Raw genomic sequence first — 3,375 nt, 5'->3', positions numbered from 1 at the left:
AAATCTCGGTCACGCTGCCAGTCAGCCAACCTTACCCTCGCAGCAGGGCAAAGCGCACATCTCAAAGTGCTGAGCAATGTTTGGAAAGTTCTCTAGTCCTAAACGGGGATTTCATTTAACATTCCTGAATCCACAGATCTCTTTAACCACGTCTGCCAAAAAGCCAATTAAAAAATGACGCACGCAAAGTGACTGATTGGCAAAGGTGATGAGCGCTGATGTCTTTGGCAGATCGAAATATGACTTAACTGAACCGATGAAATAGTTAATAAAGCATCACTGTGCACGCTGTTATCTAATATTAAAACAAAAAAAAAAAATCAGAAAGGAGGCAATTTTGTGTAAATGTTTCTAAAAGTTTGTATCCTTGGCCAGCCTCCCTCTACAATCAATGGCAACACTCCTAAAAAACTGTGGGAAAAACCTTTTGCGTACATTCAAGAGTGCAGCTTGGAGTCTTCAAGCTGCAAATAACGCTGCACATTACCAAGATATTGACCCAAAAGACGCTGCCCTAACTCCCTGCTTTTCATACTCCTCAATTAGCAACAACTTTCCTCCTCACTGCAGTTAAGCACAGGCTGGCCACGCTTTGGACACGGATCCTGGCCATACAGCGAGTAGTTGGACTTGTAAGGGGACTAAGAAAGACCACAGAGGGTTTTATTTCTAGTTCAAAGCTGGACTAAATCATGAGCACTCCTGTGCTGCCGTGGGGTCTTTGTAACACTGGAGGATTTTCCTGGGTAGATTAAACTTCTAGAGATCTTAAAATAGGCATTTTGTCCCCTGAAACATGCTTTTTAATGCACAGATTGTACTGTGTGTAGGGAGAGCCGAAGTGCAAAAGACCCTTTACAATTTTCAGCTTCTACGTTTTCAGACACGGAGACAGAAACTGGACCAACTTAGGGCTTTCACAATTAATTTTGTACCAATTATGCGTTACAGCCACTAGAAGCTGGTCATCCATGTATTTTCTTCCTGCTCCAGAAATGTTATTTCTCACCCGTGTTGTCCCCAGCTCAGGTCCCCTCTGACACTTCAGCTGCTGACAAGTGAAATTTTGGTACCAGGGTAAGCCCTGGGTTTCTGCGTCCTGCACTCCCTGGCCTCGCTGGCGAAATGCGTACCCGGGCGCGTGAGGTGTGCCATCCCCAGCAGGAACCAGTGGCTGCTCCCAGCAGGGATGAAGGCAAGAAATGAGGGAGGTGGAGCTGGAGTAGCCGCAAATGGTTTTCAATTAGTGGGTCCTCCTTTGTTGCTGTAGAGAGGGGATTAGAGGCAGGTCACAGGCCAGGAGATAAAACCTCCTGAAACGGGAGCTCAGGCAGTGCCTTGGTGGGCAACTGGCGGACCCGGAGCACCGCGCTCTGCGGCTGCCTGCGGTGGGGTGTGCCTTGCCTTGCCTTGCCTTGCCTTGCCTTGCCTTGCCTTCAGAAAAAGAAGGGGAGGATAAAAAAAGGGCAGTGTGGGCCAAGTGGGTAGAGGTGAGGCACCCTGCCTGACTCGCCATGGCAAGGGGCTTCCTCTGCGCCCTGGCCCTGCTGCTGGCCCTGGGCTGCAGCCCTGCGCGCGCAGGGGAGTACTGCCACGGCTGGGCCGGCGGCCTGCAGCGCGGCCACCGCGGCTTCCAGTGCCCCGAGCGCTACGATGGCCCCGAGGCCACTCTGTGCTGCGGGACCTGCAGCCTGCGCTACTGCTGCTCGTCCCGAGAGGCCCGCCTGGACCAGGGCCGGTGCCCTGGCGACCACCAGCAGCCCAGCCCCAGGCCTCCAGTGCCAGGTAAGCTCCCCGTGCCCCCGGCAGACGGGAGAGGGGCGTATCAGATGTGCTTTCCTCTCTGCATCCTTCTCCAACTAATGTTACTTAACTTAAGTTGTGTAAAATGTAAAAATGCTTGTAGCCCTCGAACCCGGATTCCATCGCAACCCGACAGCAGTTTAGGTACTAGCTGTAAAACTTGGTTACAAGTGTGAATTTCTCCTTAATCACGCCCAAGTGAAGAGTGGCTGTGACGTGTGAGTACTGGACAGCTCTTGCACGGATGTTAGTGGCAGATGCTGTAGGACTGACGGGTCTGACCCTCCGTACTTTAGGCTTTTTCAAAGGAGCCTGCCATAGCAATTGCCAATTTCTAATCTTGCTGCAGTAAGAGAAGAGTCGAGAGTAAAACTACTCTGGGCTGCTCCCTGGTGTATGTGTGTCTGTGTGTCCTAAGGAATGAACAGAATGACACCTAGAACACCTCATGAATGAATGCTCGGCTAATGTCACTCTTGCATTTTCAGTGCCCGTGTACCTGCCGTTCCTTCTCGTTGGGTCCGTATTTGTGGCGTTTGTTGTTGGCGGTGCCTGTGTTGGAATTTGCTGCTGCAAATGCTTAAAATCCCAGGATGAAGAGCAGCAAAGTGGACTTGCACCTGGCCAGACTTGGCTACTAGAACATGATCTTCCTTCTCGCCTCTCCAGCTCCAGTTCAGCCACCAGAAGCTCACTGAGTAGCGGTCCTCAGACCAGCAACATCTGCATGACTCTAGCTCCATCCCTTCCTATTATTGAGTTGGCTGAAGATCCTCGGTTCTTAAGCCCTCCGCCTACCAGTGGACAACTCTTGCACCCTTCACGTGCTAACCACAGAATACCAACTGATCACACCGCAGTAATGACTCCAGCATCTTTCCTTAAAAGAACAATTTATGGACACAGGGCTAACGCATCCCCTCTTGGAGTTACACAGGGTGACCAAACGATGTACTCGGGAGTTCATGTCTGAGAAGATGACACATAAGCGTACAGCCTGAACTGGATGCTACTCCACTATTATAAAAAGTTCTTTGGGACTGAAACAGGGACTTTCAAATGTTTGGTGCTATTAGGAAGTCCTTTACAGCTCTGAAGATGATGTTTCAGAACATATTTTAGGCTACTGGCTTTTTAAACTTGTATTATTTTAATGCTATTGAAAAAGGGGAGATTCTGAGGCCTGTATACCTGTTCAAGAAATGACTGAAACTGCAGAAATGAGTTTCACCCTTCCCTGGTCCTTTCAAGCTGCTGTACCACGCTCTGGGGACGTGTTAGAGGGCTTGGTTTCAATTTCTGTGGCCGTGTCACTTCTCAGCAACTTAGGACAGGGAGGTGCCTTAGTGGAGTTATTAATTGTGGACACTTGACAGGCTGTAAAGCACAGCAAGGCTGTACTTACGCTACACACTTCTACCAGTAAACCGATGCAAAACACTGCCTGTGACCCCCCTGCCCCGATGAACTACCAGTTAAAGTGATGCTGCTACAGGAGCGACTTCTAGCCCCAATGTCAGTAAAATGTATGGCTAGTACCTAGGGGAAGGTAATAAAACAACATACATGTTG

The 3,375-nt window shown here is 49.7% G+C and overlaps 1 protein-coding gene across 1 annotated transcript; it reads left to right on the top strand.

Annotated features, from left to right (window-relative positions):
• The first annotated feature begins 1,514 nt into the window (after positions 1-1,514).
• On the top strand, positions 1,515-2,776 carry LOC104475723 (protein shisa-1-like). Its single transcript, XM_010115283.2, has 2 exons — positions 1,515-1,785; positions 2,292-2,776. The coding sequence occupies exons 1-2, from the start codon at positions 1,515-1,517 to the stop codon at positions 2,774-2,776; spliced, it is 756 nt and encodes a 251-aa protein (XP_010113585.2).
• The last annotated feature ends 599 nt before the right edge of the window (positions 2,777-3,375 follow it).

Source organism: Chlamydotis macqueenii, chromosome 11 (assembly GCF_036417535.1).
Source record: "Chlamydotis macqueenii isolate bChlMac1 chromosome 11, bChlMac1.mat, whole genome shotgun sequence".
Lineage (NCBI taxonomy): Eukaryota > Metazoa > Chordata > Aves > Otidiformes > Otididae > Chlamydotis > Chlamydotis macqueenii.
The sequence above is the reverse complement of the archived record's forward strand: the minus strand, read 5'-3'. Positions and strand labels throughout refer to the sequence as shown.